The sequence below is a fragment of the Eleginops maclovinus genome, chromosome 6 (genome assembly GCF_036324505.1).
Source record: "Eleginops maclovinus isolate JMC-PN-2008 ecotype Puerto Natales chromosome 6, JC_Emac_rtc_rv5, whole genome shotgun sequence".
NCBI lineage: Eukaryota > Metazoa > Chordata > Actinopteri > Perciformes > Eleginopidae > Eleginops > Eleginops maclovinus.
In genome coordinates, this window is record NC_086354.1 from 13,463,282 (window position 1) to 13,485,238 (window position 21,957).

At 40.6% G+C, this 21,957-nt stretch overlaps 1 protein-coding gene across 3 annotated transcripts in view; it reads right to left on the reverse strand.

Annotated features, from left to right (window-relative positions):
* Positions 1-21,957, reverse strand: part of gpc1b (glypican 1b) — a 62,083-nt gene that overhangs the window by 15,002 nt on the left and 25,124 nt on the right. For all 3 annotated transcript variants that reach the window (XM_063885822.1, XM_063885825.1, XM_063885824.1), the window contains one exon: positions 9,801-9,959. In XM_063885822.1, the coding sequence (XP_063741892.1) occupies positions 9,801-9,959 (159 nt within the window). The remainder of the gene's footprint in view (positions 1-9,800; positions 9,960-21,957) is intronic.

Sequence of the window (21,957 nt, forward strand, 5' to 3'; positions counted from 1 at the left end):
CTAGATCGGGAGGAGATGAGAAAAGGGGAGTTTTGTGGCCTCCACAGGGGACACCCCGCCCGGAATTAGCTTATTCCCCTAACGAAGCTGTTTTAATAAACATCATAACATGCCAAACATACACACACACTTTCAAAACAAAATAAAAACACACACCCTTCTCGTTACAGTTTCCCTGACGACAACATATGGAGAAACCTAGCCAAGTTATACAGAAGCAAAACTCCCAACACCCACATGCGAAGGGCCTGAAGACAATCACAGCACTTGGAGTTACATAACGTTTTAATATGCTAAGCTCATCCTGACCCATCTGCGTGGCATTATCTAAGCACTGGCCTTGTTGGATACTGTATCTCTGTTCTATTTTCCCACTCATTAAGAAACACCAGCCGGCCTGCTCGGCTGGTGTTTCTTCAACGACTCTAAACGAAAACGTCTACTCTTCAGAGCTCTTAATTTGGAAACATGTATTTTGTCCTGAAAGTTAACAGAAATGTGCTCCAATGATTTATTAATTCCACTAGAATATAACCGCTACATACATAATTTCATACTCTTGGTTTGGCATCATTTGATGTCCATCTTATGCTTAGTGAGTGATTCCAAAGTCTTACAGTATATCTGAAAAATGTTCCTAAGTCATTTTGGAAACTACAAGCGACACTCAAGCTATATCGAACTATGTTCTAGTTTGGAAAGCTCTACACTCTCTTGTTCTGTGCCATGACCAGCTGCCCTTTCACATTTGCCTTAGTTAGGGCTACGCCCAGAATAACGTCAGTGTACATTATTTGTTAACCGGAGTTAAAGTAATGCTGTCAGTTAATTTATTTTTGATGCACACAACGTACAATGAGCTCTTGACATGAATGTGTGCTCCTATAGGTTGCAAAAAAGTTATAGAAGACTGATATCTCTAAGAACCTAATGTACAGTATGTACCCTGAATTTAAATGTTGGCCTCTCTTCCTCATATTCAGTTTTTCATATTTGAAATGGTATTTTAATGATACTGTATGTGGCTGTTGCATTGTATTGTACAAACCAAATATATATTTGGATGACATAAAAGTTGGGGTACAAGGTTCAATTTTGTGATATGTTCTTTATAAATAAATAAGGGTGGAGAAAAACAAGTCTGTTTTTAAAAGGCAAAAAAGGCTGATGTAAATATTTTCAATGAGATAGAAAACTTTCTAGTAAGCTCCTCATTACAGCTCTAAACCTTGTTGAGCAGGGCAGAAGGCCAATTTAATGAATAGTGTGTCGCATACATCTTTGTGTGTGACATAAATCATTTCTTAGATCAAACTGCTTGGAAAGATAATTGCTTCTGACAGGCAGCAGCAGTATGCACCGTGTTGGTTTAGTAGCAAGACTTCGTAGCTGGATGGCACATCATCCCCCTGCTTGCTGACCTCCTGTCACTCAAAATATCTGGACACACAGCTCTGGATCAGCCTCAAAGTACCAGGAGAGCTGCGTCTGCGTCACTCACAGAAGGACACGTGTCTGTGCATGCCAACACACAAAACATACTTAAAGGAGTCAGCAAAACAGCATATGCACAGAGACGTACACAGAGAACTTTAAAGTGACAGCACAGCACATTCATGTGTACACACAGAAAGACAAGGATCACAAACACACAAACTACACAGGGTACACAGTGGCAGTCAGACAGATGGGAGCTGCTGTCAGGTACAGCTTTGCTTTTAATCCCCATTAGAATTCATTCCTGCTGTGTACTGTCAGCCATACTGTAAAAATGCCTTAAGTCTAGCTAAGCGAAATGGGTTTCAGTGGAAATAGTTTTCAGGTGATGGGGTGAAGTTATTTTCACCATTTAATAAATTATCCACATTTGTGTTTGCAGCCTTTATGTGCCCTGGGATCAACACATGCGGAGGGCAGAACTTGCTAAATGGTATCATGCTGTCCAGTTCTCCTCTGCCCTTCAGCGTAAGTGAATAATGATCATCATTAGTATGACACGAAGCCCCCCAGTGCATGTGTGTGGGCATGTGCCTTTGTGTGTGGAGATGACCTTTCTCATTCTTCATCTGTTGGTCTCTCCAACATACAGGGAGCTACAAGCTCATCTCCTCCATCACCCCTCCTTCCTTTTACTCTCTCCCTCAATCTTCTATCATGCCATAAAGCCTAACCTCCACCTTCAATCCCCCAGCGTCTGCTCTCCAGGGAAGGAGCGATGGGAGAGGGTGACTAATTGCTTATATCCCAGCACTTTGGGTGTGGAGGGGACAAAGATTGGATAAGCAATAGTTGAGACACTTCTTCCCAGTTTCTAAATAGGAACACTTTATTACTCCTTGATGTATACATTTAAACTTAATCTTCACTTAGTGATGAGGACTAATAATTGCTATTTTCCTAGCTACTGTATCCTGCCCTGTAATTCTTATCATTGAGCAATGAATTAGGTTACTTATTGTAGGCCTGAGCTATAATTCACAATTGTATGTGCAATAGGTTTATAATTTTAAACATCAATTTGAAGGTTTTATGTGCTTTGTTGCACAGGATTTGCAATAATGTCTTTATTAGCAATATTGGAGAGTATCCTTTTTTGATATCATTATAATACTTGAACCCGATTGCTTATCTGTATTACAAAGATCCCACAGTGACTTTATACTCTTATAATTACCAGCAAACGTTTATTGGTTCATGGGACATTAGATAAGGCGAACCTCACTCTATCCTCTCCCTCCATCACTTTATGCCTCTTTTTTTTCCTCAGTCTCTAACTCAGACACAGGCGCACACACACACACGCACACACTTAGAATAAGCCAAGTCAAGCATGTGCGTCTTAATGACTTTCTTCCTGCGGTGAGAGGGGAGTTAATGATTTCATTTGTAATCACATTTAGCTTCACATGCAGGCCACCTTGACATATCAGAGCTTTTTTCTTTTATCTATACCCTCTACATTTACTTTTCCAACTGCTTCCAAAGCTGATTAAACACAGACACATTCAAGTGTCCCCACAAACCTTTTATGCCATACAATAACTTTGAAGTAGATGTTCTTCTTCTACAGCCTCTTGGTCTTATCTAAATCCATGTAGTGCTTAACACCAGACAAGTAGCCTCTACCTCCACTTGCCCTCTGTCTCTGTCTCTCTGGTTTCTCTCTTACATCAGTCCTCCCCCTCCTCATTCTGTCTGCCGTGTCAAGTTGTGTTATTGACAAGAGATTCAGTGTAACACCGAGGTTCCATTGATGTTCCTCCAACTGCCAATCACTCTCACTGAGGGCTTGGACTGATCCCCAGTTACTTTCTCACACAGAGGTATTAACTGACCGAGGCTTTTGCTACTCACTCAAGGATAATTCAAATTCAGGGTTCTCATACAGAGGCTTAAGAGGTCTAGAAACACTGTCTAATAAATGTAAAACTCACAGCAGCTTGATTGAATGATCTAATCAAAAGCCAGTTGGTGATAAAGTAATCATAGGCTGACAAGAATCACTGAATCTTTAACGACTTGTCTTTTCCCACCTAGCTCTCTTGTTTCCAGTGAAAACTGATTTTGGTTTCCGTTTCCTACAAATGGAAGTGAACTGTCGTGCAAGTGCAGAAATGTTTTAAAGCACTTGGGACAATGCTGCAGAATTGAAAAAATGTTGCAAAGAATCCAAATTCTTGGAGAAGCCATTTTTTTTTGTAATTTAATAGAATAATTATACTAGACACACATTTAAATGGAATGAAGTGAAGTACATTACTCACTGATGTTGTTGCATAACGCATAAGTATAATGTAGATTCATACTCATGCTGACATACTCTACAGTAAATGGCCATAAATAAAAAACTGACTGAGAAACATGACCACTTTAAGTGAATTTTTTATCTGAGCCAAATACGGACATGGGAGGATTGAAAAGAAAAAGAAGAACAGTGAAAGGATAAAAGGAGTATGACAGGAAAACAGAGCTGGTAAAGCAGCCATTGTATATCTCTTTCATATCTGACAGCCTTAATTCTATTTGTCCATTTGGCAAGTGCTGAATGATAATATTAGCTGGATGCTTCTTTGGCAGGGAAGAGAGAGGCAGACAGACAGAGAGAAGATGAAGCATATGCCAAGAGGAGAGGAGGAAAAAATCAGGTGCTATTGGTGCATTCAAAAATAAAACTCAAAAAAGGATACAGTTCCTCTGCCAAGCCTGTACACTGCTCTAAATGTGTTATTCTAACAGTGGAAAAATGTAGCTGCGTCTGGGTCTGATCTGTGTTGAAAAACAAAAACATGTTGATTTGCTGTTGGCTGCCATGAGTTTTGGACAATATCCAAATTATGTCTGGGAATATTAGGCGTATGCACAAGAAGGAATTGTGCAACATTCCTGTGAATCAAGACTACTAAGTTACGGCCGTTTGACTTCATCATGTCGCTACCTGTAAGCTGAATGTCATCTTATTTATCAGGTTGACTCACAAATATACGCTTGGTTAGAAGCACATTTTGCATTAAAAAGGCATTTGACTGTGCGTGAAAAACAGTACTTGACAAGGCAACAGTAACAATGGCAGAAAATACAGCTAGACTTGTCTTCAAACATGAAATACTACTTTCATCGTAATCCTCCTGGTTGATAAATTATAAACAAATGAACCTTTCAGCGGGCCAGATTATTGCCCTCATTAATTTGACATAAAATATTTTTATAAAGTTCTGAGATGCATTGTAGGTAGCAAACAGCCAAGCAAAATAGCTGACAAGCCCTGAAACATTTCCTCTAGGTTCGAGTGTATCTGTCCAAAAGAAAGAAACAGGTAGAGTGAGAAACAAATTGCAGGCACAGCATGGCTAGTCTGTATTCCCCTTTATGCCTCTTCATCAGATTGATTGCTTTACTCTTCCTGCCAGAATAGAAACCCATCCACAAGTACCCATGATCCTCTGCTTTTCATTCTTAGTTCCTCACTTATGCGAGGGCAATGACAAAATAAAAATAATAGGCACAAACAAAGACTTCTGTCCAGGGCGCATTGAATGCATAAATGACGATATGGGAGCCATTAGACTGTTTATGTGTCAGTCTGACTTTCCATCAATAATGACACTTATCACACACAAACGGAGCCCCAGGAGCTCTGCAAGCCCTTAGCCAGCATTTAGATGCTATTAAAATGTCCCTTATATTAAACAAGCCGACACACCACATAATGCATGTCATTTATCAACAGGCTCTCTGTGGAAGCTTTCATTCCATTTCTTCTCTTTCCCTCTTCTGACTTTCCCTCACTAGCATTATGCACCATTTAACCATGTCTGTTTCTTTTTCTATCCATCTGGTTCTATTTTTCATCTGTTTTCCCATGCTGTTACCTCCCAAACCCCACGCCATCCCTTACCCTCAATATCATTTGGTTCTGTTTTTCCCTCGAACTAATCTAACTTTCCACTGCTTGCCCCGATACCATCCTTTCTAAGACTGCATTCTTTTTTCTGTTTCACTTTGTCTTGTTTTTTCTCTGTCTTTCATTTCATCCTTCCAAGGCGCCATCGCTCCTATTGAGTGATGTGTTTGGCATAATTAGGCCAGTGTACTCCAGGTCCCCGCCGAAATGATTTGCATGCAGATAAAATGAGCCAATCAAGCACTACAATGGGAGCAGATGTCCTTGTCTCTCATGATGTCATCAGAGGTGACCCTGAAAGCAGGAAATTAGAAAGCAGGCGGGCGGAGGTGGTAGTGAATTAAATCTGTGGCTTAATTGATGGAATATTTCAACACAGATGTAGAGTTTGCCACTAGTGTCCAATCCAAGAAAGCATTGCTTTAAAAGTAAAGAAAATAAACACTGTAGCTAAGTGTGGTAAAATAATATTGAAATATAGTGTTATACTTAAATTGAATGCAGTTTTAACCTATAAATGCATGTATTTTCACTTGCTTATTGGGATTACAGTGTGTTTTCTCAGAGCTCTGAAAAGAAATTCAGCAGGCTGCTGCTAGCTATGGTCTGATGGTAAGACAGACCTGTCCTTATGGTCCAAGTTTAGGGCCTGTTTCCTGAAACTGATAGGATACAATAGAGAGTACTTGATGTCATTCACGCAGATTACTCCCCTCAGTCTATCTTCATGGGAGGAGATGGAATTAATTAACAATCCAGCTGGGAGATGTTCAGAGCGCTACTTAAATGAATAAATAAGCGTGTCCTGCTTGGTCATCTAGAAATGAGTCTACCCATGAGCAAGTCAGCCAGCCAGTACTCTTCAAATCAGATTAAGCTCTATGACCACTGATCTGCCTTGAACTTTAATGGGCTGGAACATACTGGCCAATAAGCATTTGGCTGCTTATAAAGGCTGTGTGCTTGTGTAACAATGTGTGTGTGTGTGTGTGTGTGTGTGTGTGTGTGTGTGTGTGTGTGTGATGATTCAAGACAAGAGAGTTATGAGTCAAGTTTCTGCAACACTAACTCTTTGTATCCACAATTTCATCCATCTTGTCAAAACAAAGACTTTGTTCATCTCTAGAAAGTACCTAAAATATTCATCAGAAAATATTTGGCTTTTCCATGAATAATAGGTGTTCTGATGAATCAATTGAATAAAATAGTTTCAGTCAATTGACTAAGCCTTATCTCCTGAAACATAGAACTAGCCAGGAACACAGCTAAAACAAGAGGTCAGGCTCAGCTAAATTGTCTTTTAACGTGTTTTCTAACGGATTGACATCCAGCCACATGTAAAAAGTCTTACCCACTTCCAATTTGAGCTTCTTTTAAAAAAAATTCAAGGCAGAGACACAAGTCTGACGTTGAAGACCTTACGTTTTGAAAGCAGTGGGCCCAGGACAGTTCTTAAAAGAATTATGGAATTTCCCTTTGATGTTATTACAAAGTCTAAAGTACCCTTTGAATAAAGACAAAAATGCATGCGTTTGGATGAAACTAAATTACGCAGAAGTAAAAGTCCACACACACACACACACACACACACACACACACACACACACACACACACACACACACACACACACACACACACACACACACACACACACACACACACACACACACACACACACACACACACACACACACACACACACACACACACACACACACACACACACACACACACACACACACACACACACACACACACACACACACACACACACACACACACACACACACAGACAGACAGAATCCAGATGCTAGTGATGGCAACATTAGGCCAAACACCACCTGCCAGGTTTGAGGCTTCCGTCTGTCTAACACACCTGGTCGCCATCTAACACAGAGCTCCCTTTGGTGCCATCACTCTCTGTGTCCTCTGTGACCTTTTCCCTCTCACTTTCAGATATACCCCCCCATCTCTCTTCCTCTGTTTACCCTCTTTCTCTCTCTCTCTCTCTCTAGCTACCACTCTCAATTTCCTCCTGTTTATCTCATTCCCCTCGTCCTTGATCTGACAACTTGTCCCTTTTTCTCTTTCCCCTTCCATCTGTCTCATCTTCACTCAGTCCTTTCCTTCACTTCCTTTGTTCTTAATGCATTAAAAGCTGCATCTTCGCTTGAAACAATATATTTAGTTTGTATCTCTCTAAACAGTATAATTGACAGTGAAGAAGTTTGGAGTACTAAGTGCAAAACCACCAACACATAATGTAGACAAAGACATGTCATTTTCACGTTAAATCTGAAGCTTACAAACAAATACATAAATATAAACACTCATTTGCATGCTCACATATAGTATTCAGTGTACACACTCGCAGGCAGAGAGCCAGCTGTATGTGAGCTCGCTGGTCCTCTAATCTGTGGCTTGGTTGGGGCTTCTTCCAAAGTCCCTGGACCTAAAAAGGCCTAGTCTGCCTGGGCTGGAACAGTAACACCCTACACTTAGCCACATGGCGCTAGCTAGCCCACACCCTGCTAAACACAGCCAGATGTGCAGGCACTGGCAGCATGGTACAATGTCACTGTGCTCTCCTTCAGCAAAGTGAATAAAAAACCCTGCTCTGCACTTAGTTAAGGATTGGCTTATTCTCACCTTTTTTTAACCAAATATATTACTCAATATTTTCCCAAGATCCAACCACCAAATGAACTTCTGAAATGCTAAAGGTGTACATGTCCATCAAAGCCTGAAACAGAGGCAACTCATCTCAATGTTGCACTTTTTAACAGTTAAGAAAACAACCGGATGCTTTAAGAAAGGCTGGATTTTTCTAAATTCTGCTGTTCATGTGGCAGCAAATGTAACATATTATGGTCTGATTAACCCCATTCTATCGTTAAGCTCCCAACTTCAGAGAACCCAGTGAACAACAGATGTTTCTGTCATACCTTAAGGTCTCAAAACGCATACTTCTATCCTCCCTTTGTCAGCTCAGACAACCCCATCTGATGCCCATTGCGATGAGATTAGGGGACATGGAAAACTATATAAACATAGAGTATAAAGAAGAAATATAAAGTTGAACGGAGCAAGACTCTACATTTTGGAAAGGAGAGAAAACTTAGAGACATTTGTAAGAACACATCTGGCAAACAACAAAAACAAGCTCAACATGACTTTGTTATGAGGCAATACACTTAACAAGTTTGTCACGTGTGTATGTGTATTCAAGAACAAGGTTTTGGATGCACATGGTAAGAATGTTTAAAGGTCGGGGCTGAGTGCTGCTTGAATGTGTGTGTCTGTAGTCTGTGTTGTTTACTGGCATTCGTTTGCTAAATGAGGTGTTTCCCTGAGGAATGGGAAGCTCAAGAAATGTAGGATTACATAATGTTATTTGAGATCATTTGTATGTCCTGGACATGTTTCTGTGCGTTTGTGCACTTGGCAGCGTGACGGTTTCTCTTTGGCACAGCCGAGAGCCCCCTGTGTGAAAAGGAGGGACTGTGAGAAAGAAAGACACAGAGCGATAGAATAGGAGTAAAGAAATGTCACTCTGCCACTAATCACTGTGATCTGAAAAGGTCAGGCTAACTAGCCAAACTCAGAGCCTCAGATGACAGATCCATTGTCGCCGACTGGCCGAGGGGAACAAGTGGAGCACGGAAACACCCTTCTATTAACTGGAGCAGGTCATTAGACACAAATAATTGCCTTGGTGCGTCAATTTTCTAAGATTGAAAATCCCTTCCTTCTCTGTCTCTCTCATTTCCCCTCTCACACTTGAAGCGCTGCAATTAAGTACTGATTTTATTTCATATTATTAAGAGCTTAAACAACATTTTGCTATGGTGCAGAGTATACTTAGTGATTAGGACTCTTGCTTTAATGTATTTCTCATGCGAAATTATAACATGAACCTTTTTAACTTGAAACATTTGACTTGGGGTCGGAAATACGTTGTGGGAGTTAAAGTCAAACATTTCTAGTAGTTTTTTAGTGTATTAAGCCTTATTTAATTCAGATAAAATGATTCAAATAATGTCCAATCCAAAAAGGCAAGCACATTTGAGGAAATGGATCACATTTTTTTTGGATGTGACTTTTTTCCAAGGTTTGAATAATAGCAATAACAACTTTGCATTCTGTCAACACCATTGCAAGGAATAACTAAATTCCTCTGTGAAGCATAGCAGCACATCACGGCTCTTCATCAAATTGCAAAGTGCTTAATAATATTTTCGTCTGCAATTTTGTGTTGGCCCGGCATGTGAAAAAAAAAATCTCCAAAATGGGCAAGAACACCCAAAACTAGGCCCTTGAATGTGTTAAAACTTGTGATAAGCCGATTATTCTCTTAGGTCATTCATATATAAACATATTGTGAATACTCAAACTCACCATCAAAGGCCTTGTACTGTCCATTGAGGGAGGTCTGTAAGGACCGGCCAGCCTCTTTAAGTAGTCCCTCCATCTCCCTGCGGCTCAGCGTGGCCAACGTGTCCTCCATGTCACTGGTGCAGCAGGTGTAACCCTGGGGACAGATGCGCAGGTGCTCCCCTAGAAACAGATAAGGGACAACAAACATGACATTAGCATCAACAGCTTCCATCAACTCAGTCAGCGCTCAACAAAACAGAGATTAATAGTTTTTATAATGCTGCTGTATAAAATACTCAACAGTGTGCATGAACATGACAGGTTAAATCGGCAGTGGCTGATTTTATGGCCTTAAACCCCGCTTGTTGGCAGTGGAGGTGGCAGAGTTGCAAATGTTTGCCTGCCTGATTACCTGGCAAGACGTGGAGAACTCTGTGGAAGTGGGAGCAGTGGAGCAGGAGTACGGCAACAGCTCCCATACAATTTTAATGAGCACTTCTGACACGCATTCCTCTGCATGCATTTGCAAACATGTGCGTACACAAACACAGATTCACATGCTAGATACACAAACTCAGGAAACGCGACGAGAAGTAGCTACAAACAACCAAATAACATATGAGAGAATTCAAACAAGAGCTGTCATAGTTGGTTAAAACAGCAGTCTAGCTGCAGCGGAATGAGAAGAAAATGTGTAAGACAGAAATAACATCTTCGACATCAACGCAGCTAAGCCTACGGCGAACAAAATTCATGTGGGTGATGTTCATTTGTACAAGAAGGGAGCATACAATGTGTGGTACGACACTTTTAAAGATTCCTCCCCACTATTAATATCCATACACTAGCATTCACACACACACACACACATATTATGAACCCACAGTGTGATTTATGTAGAGCACACAACAGATCACAGTGCAAGGATTTTGGTGGCAAAACCAAATAACATATTTTAAACTATTCTTTTGTACTTCTAAATGCAATTGCTATAGACTGCTCCTTTCTTATCTAACATCAAAAAACATTTTAAAGCCTCTGATGCAATGAAAGGTGAGACAAATATAAAAAGAAATGAGCAAGTATGCAGATTGGATCGCATCCTATTTGAGGCTCTTCTTCAGGCAGCATGGGTAACGACTATGTGCTTCTATATGCTGATTTTAATACGTAGGAGAATTCTAAAACAAATATATACAGTGGGGAGAACAATTATTTGATACACTGCCGATTTTGCAGGTTTTCCCACTTACAAAGCATGTAGAGGTCTGTCATTTGTATCAACTGTGAGTGACGGAATCTAAAACAAAAGTCCAGAAAATCACATCGTATGATTTTTTAACAATTAATTTGCATTTTATTGCATGACATAAGCATTTGATCACCTACCAACCAGTAAGAATTCCGGCTCTCACAGTTAGTTTTTCTTTAAGAAGCCCTCCTGTTCTCCACTCATTACCTGTATTAACTGCACCTGTTTGAACTCGTTACCTGTATAAAACACACCTGTCCACACACTCAATCAAACAGACTCCAACCTCTCCACAATGGCCAAGACCAGAGAGCTGTGTAAGGACATCAGGGATAAAATTGTAGACCTGCACAAGGCTGGGATGGGCTACAGGACAATAGGCAAGTAGCTTGGTGAGAAGGCAACAACTGTTGGCGCAATTATTAGAAAATGGAAGAAGTCTCTCGGTCTGGGGCTCCATGGAAGATCTCACCTCGTGGGGCATCAATGATCATGAGGAAGGTGAGGGATCAGCCCAAAACTACACGGCAGGACCTGGTCAATGAGCTGAAGAGATCTGGGACCACAGTCTCAAAGAAAACCATTAGTAACACACTACGCTGTCATGGATTAAAATCCTGCAGGTCCCCCTGCTCAAGCCAGCGCATGTCGTGACCCATCTGAAGTTTGCCAATGACCATCTGGATGATCCAGAGGAGGAATGGGAGAAGGTCATGTGGCCTGATGAGACAAAAATATAGCTCTTTGGTCTAGACTCAACTCGCTGTGTTTGGAGGAAGAAAAAGGACGAGTACAACCCCAAGAACACCATCCCAACCGTGAAGCATGGAGGTGGACACATCATTCTTTGGGGATTCTTTTCTGCAAAGGGGACAGGACGACTGCACCGTATTTAGGGGAGGATGGATGGGGCCATATATCACAAGATCTTGGCCAACAACCTCCTTCCCTCAGTAAGAGCATTGAAGATGGGTCGTGGCTGGGTCTTGCATGACAACGACCCAAAACACACAGCCAGGGCAACTAAAGAGTGGCTCCGTAAGAAGCATCTCAAGGTCCTGGAGTGGCCTAGCTAGCCTCCAGTCCTGAACCCAACAGAAAATCGTTGGAGGGAGCTGAAAGTCCGTATTGCCCAGCGACAGCCCCGAAAACCTGAAGGATCTGGAGAAGATCTGTATGGAGGAGTGGGTCAAAATCCCTGCTGCAGTGTGTGCAAACCTGGTCAAGAACTACAGGAAACGTCTGCTCTCTGTAATTGCAAACAAAGGTTTTCTATACCAAATATTAAGTTCTGTTTTTCTGATGTATCAAATACTTATGTGATGCAATAAAATGCAAATGAATTACTTAACAATCGTACAATGTGATTTTCTGTTTTTTTGTTTTAGATTCCGTCACTCACAGTTGGAATGTACCTATGATAAAAATTACAGACTTCTACATGCTTTGTAAGTGTGGAAAACCTGCAACATCGGCAGTGTATCAAATACTTGTTCTCCCCACTGTATATTTATATTTTTGAAGACACAGAGCAGCTTATTGTTGTTTCACCCTACACCTGTGTTGTGACCCTTTTCTGCCACAGTTTGCTAACTGTGAATTATTATTAAATTGGTCAAATTACTCAAAATATGGAGGGTTGAAGCGCATTCACAAACTGTGTTTTCAATTATATAAACTAATTAGAATTATATAGATCCTTTCTTTTAGAAAACACATATAATCAACAAAGAGTTGGACACAAGTAGGCGCACCTTGCTGTTAAATGTCAGTGTGCCACTGATTGTGGGCCACTGAGTACCCTTAATGTTTAGCAGTATTTATGTAGATTGCACACTGTTGTAGCATTTATTCTCACTCCCTCCATGGAAGAGGCACCTAACTGAATGTCACTCAGTCTACCTTCATACCCAATCCCCTGCAGTGAAAGGCATCTACTTGCCAGACATTCCTTTGCCTTTCTTCTCTTCTCTGCTTGACGGCCCTTTGAAATCCTCTTGCATGGCTTTCATCAGTCCATTACTGTACATTTACATAGGTTCACTCAAATGTCCACACAAATATACAGATGGACTCGCACACATTCACACACAACTGCTATCAGCATGCACCTGTGTCTACTGGCACATCCTCTTCCTGGTTAAAGTTGGGGATTTCTGTGTGCGCCTAAGCTTCATTTACTGTAGTCGTGGGCTGAGGTTATTACTGCATACACTACCCCCCCCCCCCATCCAAACTGCAATCCAAGCTGTATTTTACAGTCAATGAAGGTATGACAAGACTCCATGCACTTCACTGATTATGTGTCAACCAAGTTTCTGTATCTGCCCTTTAAGAGCATCATCCAGGCCAACTCTAAAGTGGAGCAATTAAAGGCAATTTTCTTCTTCAAACACTAAAGAGGAGGACAGGCTGCCCAGATAGAAGGAGAATGTGACATTGAGCTTCTCTCAGCACCTATCACTGGTCATGGTGTGACTCACATCCACACACCAACAGAAAGAGAGCGAGTTTGGACCTGGAGAAGGACACATGTATGTTAATCTGTTTGATTTGTATGTGTGTCGGTGTGAGAAAAAATGAAATTGATTGAAAGTGTGACAAAGCGAAGGAGGGAATCCCAAATGGAGACAAAAAAGAGGGGGGAAGATTGGGAGAATGAAAGAGAAGCTTGATGGAGGAATAGCATACAGCGCTATCAGGGGTCCCCTGCAATCTGTCAGGCCCTGTGACGGCCGTTTAAATGCCTGGACTGGTTTGAGTCTATGTGTATTACGGGCCTGTGGCCATTTCTTCCAGTGCAATCTGCTAGCTGCCTGCCTTTCAAAGGACATCTGTGCGAAGAACAATACACACTGAGAAGCACACACTTGACACACACAAATGGATATTTGGAGGTGTGAGGCTTCCAGATGCAGCCAGGCACACACTGTCTCTAGAGTGCATTTTATTTTGCATAAAAACACAGTGAGGATTTTCCATATATTCTTGGCCACACACATGTGCACGTTTAAACACAAACGCAAGGTCCAGGAAAGGTCACCTGTAACAGAGCATTACGTTTCCAGTTGGCTAACCTAACAGTTGGCCAATGTTACAAGCAGGGCAGTCTCTTCCATTTGACTCAGTCTGGAGTAAGCTGTGTGTGTGTGTGTGTGTGTGTGTGTGTGTGTGTGTGTGTGTGTGTGTGTGTGTGTGTGTGTGTGTGTGTGTGTGTGTTTCTATATTTGGATGAGAGCGACAGTTAGCCAGAGTGGAAGAGGAAAATGTATCCTTAAAAACCAGTCACGGCTCTTGCTTTTACACACTTTCATCCTCTCTCTTTCTCACGCACGTTCACACACGCACGCACTTCAAGTCTCATAGCCAGAGGATACTAGAGTAATCAGCAGAGGAGGACAGCTCAATCTGGAGAAGAGCTGTTTCAGTGGGAGGCTCCAACACAAGCATCTAAAAAGGGCCACAACAGAGAGGGAGGGCAGCTAATGCTAATGATTTTGAGACCTCCAATTTTCAGAGCTTACAATACCAAACACATCCCATTTTCTGTACTTAGAGATAGCTAAAAAAAACAACATGTTTTCATTGCATACCACAAGACCACTCTTCGTATTTTAGAGATTTCTCTTGCATTAACCAATTTCAAGCATGCTCTTGCCATTTCATGTCTCTTTTGTTGCAGAATTACTCCAGCAGTCCGAATAAACGTCAAGGAATGCACGATAAACTTGAAAAATATGGCCATAATAACAAAACGGTTCATGTCCCAGAAAATAAGAAGAATTAAAGATTCATAACTGATTGTGCAGTTGTTGCAAGGAGAAGAACCAAAAACTCACATGAATTAGATCTATTCAAATATATTCAAATTCACGGGGTAGGTGTTCTGCATTAATCAGTAAAATTCTGCGAGGCCAATCAGCACAAAGCAAGCCAATTATCCGATTTCTCCTAAAATTAAACATGCATACAGCAAGCCACCAACAGACCCGATAGTTAATCTATGTGTGAGGGCAGAATTAGGGAAACTATTCACACAGTCCTTCATCACTTATTTCCCTTTTCTTTTGACAGACACTGTACTAAATGGTGAGCTATTCCCTAACCATTAGCTTATCTCTGTTCACCAGAGAGGAAGGCCCTTATTAAATAGCAATCTGGGGAGGCCAAATAAGGTCGTGCACACTATGTAAGTATGGGAGAGACTGACAGTCAGCGGCTTTTAGAGATGGTGAGAAACACCCAGAGAAAAGATGGCAATAGGAAATTAAGAATGATTCAAAGCCAAAGTATCTCTGTCGTTTGTCTGGGAGTCTGTGAACAAAACAGGTGGTCTTTTTCAATTACGTCACAATCACTGTGTGACTATTAAGTGCGATTTTGTTTTTTTTCATGGATACTAAAAACGATAATAAAACCCTGGTGTCTGAGAACATAATGTACAGCAATTTAAGCACTTTGTTTAGTCTATTTGGAAAATGTTTGACATTACTTTAGTTCCATCATTTCAGAATATGCTAACCTGTGCAGGTGTTATGTTGGAATGCATCATGCCAATTTGAGCTGGACAATTTAGACTTTGAATATTCAGCATGTTCATGGAGGATTTTGAGCATGCCTATCATTGTTTAAAGTTGATTTAAGAGCTTGTCCTTCATTTTTGTACGGCAGAAAATTTGACCATATAAATATATTTTGTTAGTTGTCTGCTGATGATATTTTATGCTTTTTTGTGTGTGCACAGTGTGAAATACAATTAATTTCACTATGACAACTAATACCAATGCTGTAAAAAAAAAAAAAAGAGGCTTGATCGTACATTCCCATCCCATCTGCCTCTAGCGTGAAGCCTGCATGTTTTCCCTTAATGGCATCCAGACAGTAATGTGAACTGGAAAGAATCAGAAAATGCCCATAAGTATAGGCTGTCAGGACATAAACATAAACTGGACTGCTTTGACTTAATATGCAGACTGTTTTTTGATCAGACATTGGGGGACAGATTGCCAATAATAAGAGGTTTTAAACTGTACTGTATGTAACAAGGGTGGTTGATTCTCCTTGATCTTGCTATGCAAATTCACTAAATAGCTCAATAATCAAGGCCCTAATCAGCCTGAGCACAGTAGGCATCGGTTTAACTGAGAATTCACATAATTTCTTGTCCCTAATAGCACCTCCTGATTTAATGATTTTTTAATTATGCAGATAATTAGCACAGCATAAAGTTGTCAAGTTGCCTCAAACCCCACTGTAGATGAAGTAGTGTCATATTACTAGAATCATTTTCACAATTTTTAACTTTCATTGTATTTGGCATCTATAAATACATCTATCAACTTCATTTCATTGTTGGGGCTTGATCAGTAAGCATTGTTTTTAAGTTAAGGTCTAAATACGATGTTTTCACCCATTGGTCAATTCATGCTATACTTTGCTGTGAACTCAACTAGCCTGAGGTTCTGTTCTGTCTGACACTGCTGGTACTAAAGCTTTGGAGAAGTATGCGTGGAGGAATTTAGGACGCATTACATCTAAACAGTTGGTAAATATCCATACTTTTCTTCTGAAGCACATTTGACAAAATGGCATGACCACACGATATGCTGAGACACATTACTGATGCCTTCTGGTTACGGGTGCCATTGCGTAACTGACACTGTTTCAAACCGCAGTGTACAGCATGTGTGTGTGTTTTTGCGCGCGTGCATACATGGGCACAAATGCTGTGGGATCTAAGAGATTAGCAGCCTAATCCATCATTGGTGAGAGTGTGTGTCCACAGCTAGGTGGATTATTGCCAGTTCCAAGGAAAACACCCATGGACATGAGGAATCACACACATGTGCATTCACCCACACCCACACTTGAGCAGTGGATTAGGGTTAAACAGATGAAAAATGACAGGGATATTTGGCGAAAGAGCCTCACATGTCTCATCCCCTGCACACATTGAAATCGCACATACCGAACAAACAAATGCTTAATACAGGCAACACTATGGTCCCTGTCTAACAGCAACAACCCTGCATTCCTCTTTGCTGGTAGTCTGTCTACTTGTCTGTCTTTCATTGTGCTCCTAACTTTCACACGCACAGAACGACCTATGGGCGACCCAGGCTTTAACCTAGACCCTAGATGCTCAACAGTCTGGTAATGTGAGCCAAGCAGAAAGTCACATAAATAGCTTCCTCGAGCCAGACGAGGTGGCGACCACACAACACATTAATAACGCATAACTATGAGGCCAGCTGATCCCTGTGCTGCTTTCCTCAAGACCACACTGACTACCTTTACTTCTCTTTTATTATACTGATTTATCTCACCCCTGAATACTGCTCTCAAATGTAATATTCAGTTGACTTGAAACAGACTTGTGTTAATTGATTGGGAAAAGTTTGAGCAGCTTCAATTTGGGAAGAGGAATGGCTAAAGGAATAATGTGATAGTGTAATGATGTGGGCCGTCGGGAGTAAATTACTTGATTAGAGTTAAATAGCTCTGGCTGTGATTAACTCTGTGGTCAGTCAATGTTAACAAATAGGGAGAAATGAAGAGGAGTAGGGAAGAGTAGAGGAAAGGAGAGGAGAAGATAAGACGAATACTACCTGCATGTTTACATGACCACCTCCAAGTTTTTTAGTTTTTTAACCACAACTGTATGCTCATGCTAAGGCCCTATTCCCAGTTTTCTGTTGCACTTTTTAGGAATGCAATGATCCAATACGCATAACAAGCTGACACTGATTTAAACAGTTTGATTACATTGGGGCTTTTCTACTCAGTTTCATTTCCTGTTTATGTCTGATGACATTTGCATACTATTTCATGTGTCTTCAACATGCAAGTAGAGCTCCTGTGTCGTTTTTTTTTTAGAATTGTGTTTGCACTCGTGTTTGACTTAAATTGTATTTAATGTCAACATGTTTTTCCAAATTAATTCAGTGGCATTGATTTGTACTGGAAATGTAATTTCAAAATAACAAATAAATAGCTTCAGTGTGAGGCAGTGGGATATAAAAGTGTAAAATCATTAGGGATTGTGACCCTGTATGTATCATCTCCCATAGTAACAGATGTAAACCAGATGCTGGAGGAAAACAGTGATGGTGTCATACTTCACAAAATGGATTAGTGATTGCAATTTCACAGAGAAGACAACCTAAACTGAAGCTGTATTTTACACCTCACATGAAGGCCCACTGTTAAGTTGAAGACAATGCACGACTTTTAAGCTTCAACCGTTTCACTTTGGTCAGAAAGAGCCTCGGTGATCCCAATTCTGTTGCAGCCCTCTAACTGGAGTTTTAATGTATAAGAAACAAGATGGATTATAAGAGCTTTAGTAATTATGTTGCCGTAGCCCTGCGAAACATGCCGGACTGCCAACTGATAAAACAAGCATAGAGTGACTAGCACACGCAAATGCACATAACTGTAATTGCTTATTGTCGCCTTCTTGCTCTTTCCTTTTTACAGGCACATATTAAGCCCACCACGGACAAATGTAATTCCCAGTAACCAATGAATAACCAAGATTGTGAGCCTCGGCTGCTTTAAATGGTAGTCTTCTTCAGTAAGCAGGTACAGTCAGACCGCTTTCAAAGAAGCTTGAAGCTTTCCAAGCAGCATGCCAACTCGCACAACCATTTCTGGCCTTTTTTTGTCTCCACTCATTATCCATTCCCACCAATTTTTTCACCTGTGTGTTGACTGAGATTAACTAAGACTGACCTGTTATGCAGGAGAATATGATTTACTGAGACTTTATAACAATAACACACCAACAATATACTATACAGAAACACACTCTCCCAGTTACACCCTGTAAGCCACCCTTCTCCTGGCGGTTACAGACAAGCCTTAACTTGAGCTTTTCTGTGTGTTGACTTACTTGCTGTATATCAGTGTGTGTAAGCAAAAAAAATGTAGAAGACAGGGAGTGGGAAAAAAAGTCTGAGAAAAAATTGCTCTTAGAAGAGTCATCCTGTTGATGTTTATCCAAGCCAAATCTTAGACATACTGCGTAGGCCATCTTAAAATAAGAAGTAAAGACAGGCTGCAGAAAAGCTGACCACATTTCTATGTATGGAGGAATGTGGTGTGTTGTTTTAGAGTGCGTGTGTTCGGGTGATTTTTTCCACAAATGATCTAGCAAAGGTCTTTGACAGGAAGTGTCAACAGATGACACACATCGGACTGAAGATCCTGTCACATGATGCACCCTGACGCCTTCTGTGTACAGGCAATGAAGTATCAAAAACTCTTGAGATGAGGGAGGATGAAGAAGGAAAGTCTTTTTTTAAATTTTTTTAAAATTAACCTGCAACATTCATGGTTGCAAAAATCCTGGAGACTTTTGGTATTCACAGATTCCCGGAATGAAACAATTCCGTCTTTTCACAGAGGGTAAGACAATTCAAGTGTGTAACACCATGGCAAAGATAAAGAGGAATATAAAGAAATCACAGAAGACCATTGTCAGTTCTTGTGGAGTTGAAATAATTGATTAATTGAATTTGCTGTCGAATGATTATCACTACAGCTTGATTGCTGACTATTGAAATTGGTTTGAAGAAGCTCTCCAGCTATTGTCAAACATCGGTTCCTTTTGAAATAAGAGAATATGTTAGAAAGATAAACCACTTTTATTTTGTTCATGCTCTATTCATTAGTGTGGGCGCATTATAGTCAAGAGTTCAGAAAAGTGACAAGGTTCTGAGTATGCACATTGCCAGGGCAACACTTTTATGAAAACAGTTCATAACAAATGTGCTCATCAAAATAATATTAACATTTCCACTCACTTTAATTGCATGTGTTAAGGGGACACGGACAAAGCAGAAGGAGAGTTAGTACAGTATAGTATACTTGTTCCTTTGTGCATGTGAGAGAGTTCATGGCTTGGCTCCTATAAATGTGCAAGCTTCTCCTGATGGTCAAAGAACAAACATAGCAGCCAGTTCCCCTCTGCTCTGTGCTGCTCTGTGCTGCTAAGAGGTGGAGAGGCTGACAGATAGAGGCTGACCTGCTGTTGTCAGGTCCTGTCAAAGCAACACGAGCTGGAAACACATTCAGCCAGGACTGAGTCAGACACACAAACACAGAGGCTGGTGGGTGTAGCTGAGAGAGATGTACGTAGGAGAAAATGGGAAGGTAAGCATATAGAAAAAGTGGGGCAATGTCAAAGAAAAAGCAGGAGATTCCAACGTTTTTGCAAACTTAGAGAGCAAACACACACTGGGAAGAGTGAGGAAGGCTGGGAAGGAAAGAATGAGTAATCAAATGATCTTGTGACCTTTAACTAGGGTTGTTTTATTATGAATTAAAGCAGCTGTAATCTACTACAGAGTGCAATAGCATTTTTTTAAAGCCCTGTTTTTGTTTACGGCCTGCTTATCAAAATCTTTTTTCCACTTATTGCTCTCAAGAACATTGAGCAGCTGTTGCCTTACACGTTTTTTCGATGCAAATCATCAGAAAGCAGCAGTTTGTGACTATGTGGTGAAACAGTGAGCAAATAAATCCCCTCACAACTTGTTGTGGACACAAAACAGAACCACAATAAATATTAACCCTACATTTTTCAGGTATGAATGAACAAAAATGTAGGAACATTTACATAATCAACTTTATCCAATCATGCGAAATCACCACTACTAGCTACCAAATCATTGATGTCAATATTGTTCTGAAACAAAAGCCTGCAAGTCTCTTTGAAGCCTTCAACATCAGATACAACAATCTGCCAGACGACTTAACAACTGGTTATAAAATGTAAATCTAACAGTTCTCTGCCAGTTCATAAATGAGGCATCAGCTGATTTTCTCAGAAGTTTTACAAGGAAGTTGTAGGCATAGCTGTAACCTTGACTCCCTAAAGCGCAACTCTTTGTTATCACACTCCTTCTCACATGACAAGTTATTTAAATTGCACAATATGGCGAACGGTGCATTTTGCCCTTTGAGTAAAATCACATTTTGTCTCACATTCTTAAAGTGTGCGTCCAACCAAGACTGAATGCAAGTTCACTAAGTGCTTAATGACTTCTGTAATAAAGGTTACTAAATGATAATCATAAAAATAATAACTATTCCACTTAGACCTCCTACATTCAGATGCTGTCAGCTAAGATTGACGCTTCCAGCTTCTACTCCAAAGAAAGAATGAACAGTCTGTTCAAATCCACTGAATAGAAATAGAGGAAAATCCATTTTTAAAAGACCACAAATGGCACATATGATGGAAGTCTTGCATGTACAAAATGTAGCATTTAATTGGTCTCTTCTCTTTCTGATGCCATAGTACAAAGGCCCCTCACAAAAAGTCATCAATCATCAGGTCTTAAATCACACACACACACCCCGGCCACTCCCATCCAACCGTTTTCAAACACTCAGAAAGGTTGTCAAATCCTCAATCAGATCTCCTTAAATCCTTGATAATGACTCAGATCAGTACTAAATGTTGGGTGATCATATTATAGATCAGTGCTTGGAGAACATGTGCCTGATGCTCTCTGCCTCAGTCATCATCAGATCAAAGCACAGACAAGTCTCTCAGTCCATCCCTTAGTTCACTCATCTCTCCTCCCTCACACTCTCCCCCCTTTCCTTCCTTTGCCTCTGGCTGGGAATCTCGCCAGGGAATCTGGGCTTCCAAAGAACAGATCCACACATGCCCAGATCCTCCAACACTGGCATGTTTTATTTATTGCTGGGGATAGACAACAGTCTTTACCAGTGGGGAGTTTCTCTTTGAGTATTATTTTATCATTCGTCTACATTTAAAAAAGTCATAAATAGTATCATCACTTGTCATTTGGTGGCATTATTGGTTTGATGGGAAATAAATTGCACAACTAACTGCTTATTTAGTCAATGTGCTTCTACTGTATGCACACTCCCTGCATTTAAGCATTAAAA